The sequence below is a fragment of the Priapulus caudatus genome, unplaced genomic scaffold, assembly GCF_000485595.1.
Source record: "Priapulus caudatus unplaced genomic scaffold, Priapulus_caudatus-5.0.1 Scaffold16, whole genome shotgun sequence".
NCBI lineage: Eukaryota > Metazoa > Priapulida > Priapulimorpha > Priapulimorphida > Priapulidae > Priapulus > Priapulus caudatus.
This window is the reverse complement of record NW_014577077.1, coordinates 482,373-483,562: the sequence shown is the minus strand read 5'-3', so window position 1 is coordinate 483,562 and position 1,190 is coordinate 482,373. Positions and strand designations below refer to the sequence as shown.

General features: G+C 48.1%; 2 protein-coding genes across 3 annotated transcripts in view; one reads left to right on the top strand and one right to left on the bottom strand.

The window, feature by feature from the left end:
- Positions 1 to 676, bottom strand: part of LOC106810117 (two pore potassium channel protein sup-9-like) — a 6,275-nt gene extending 5,599 nt beyond the window's left edge. The window contains exon 1 of the mRNA XM_014813395.1: positions 322 to 676. Coding sequence (XP_014668881.1) covers positions 322 to 604 — 283 coding nt within the window. The 5' untranslated portion in view covers positions 605 to 676. The remainder of the gene's footprint in view (positions 1 to 321) is intronic.
- The window catches only part of LOC106810077 (trafficking protein particle complex subunit 9-like), a 207,241-nt gene that overhangs the window by 176,995 nt on the left and 29,056 nt on the right, over positions 1 to 1,190 (top strand). The window lies entirely within an intron of this gene.

Sequence of the window (1,190 nt, the reverse complement as noted above, 5' to 3'; positions counted from 1 at the left end):
CACACACACACACACACACACACACACACTACACACGTATGCAAACTATATTACTATATCTATATATATATAAACTATATAGGCCTACTCCACCATCTCCATCTCTTTGTCTCTTTCACACCAACCCATGCACATACACACAGTCACGTTACACAACAAATAACAGGGTACGAGAAACGACACGAAACGACACAACAGAAAAAGAAACACACAGAGCCGACACGTATACGCACCTACGCACGCGCACGCACGCACTCACGAGTACGCCTGTCAATATTATGATTACTGTTTTATTCACAATCACACCTGACTCAATCTTACCTATTGTCGTAATCACGGTGGCTGCGAAGAAGAATGCTCCCGCAAACTTCCACTGCCTACCGGCCTTATGTGGGATCCTGAACGTGATGGCATGCGACAGTCGTCGGTAGTCCTCCTCGGAAACGTTGTATTTCTCCATGAGCCGAGACTCGAGGCTCTTCAGAAGCTGGCGAGTTTCCATTTCCTTGTCTGATTCCAGGGCATCAAATACAGCAGCACCAACGAGCAGGTAGGTGAATGTGCACACTATGAGGGATAGGGTCCTCACTGTCTTGCGCTTCATGGCTGAAAAACGTTTCTATCTGGTCGTCGTTGCTGTGCCGATGATGTCGATATGCTAGCTAACGCTGCTCTCAAAATGGCGGTCGGTGAACTGTAGCGCTCGCATGCGGATATTACATGCATTAGCAGGGCGGAGTAGGAATCGCAGCAGCTGATGGAGCAGCTGTGCGCATGCTCTATGGATGCTGCTGCACAGTGAGCGATAGATTCGCTGGGGCGCTGTGCGTTTTGTGGCGGGCAGACTTGTTGGTATGATAGCGACGCAGATGCCAGGTGTCCCCGTGCCCACGCGTGCTTATTGTGCTATGACCAATGCGATAAAAAAATCATTAGGCTAGGTTCCTTCGTTATCGATTTGCTCAGAACAAATATTGTTTAGTACATTGATTTTGCAGTGTCCGTGCAATCGTTACCATTTCGTGAGATATCTGGTGTTGGACATTTTCGCACCGAATCGATTATTCACCTGTTTCCCCACTCGTGACGCACGTACGCACGCACGCGCGCACGCACGCACGCACGCACGCACACACACACACACCACACACACACACACATATATATATATAATATAATAAATATTACTA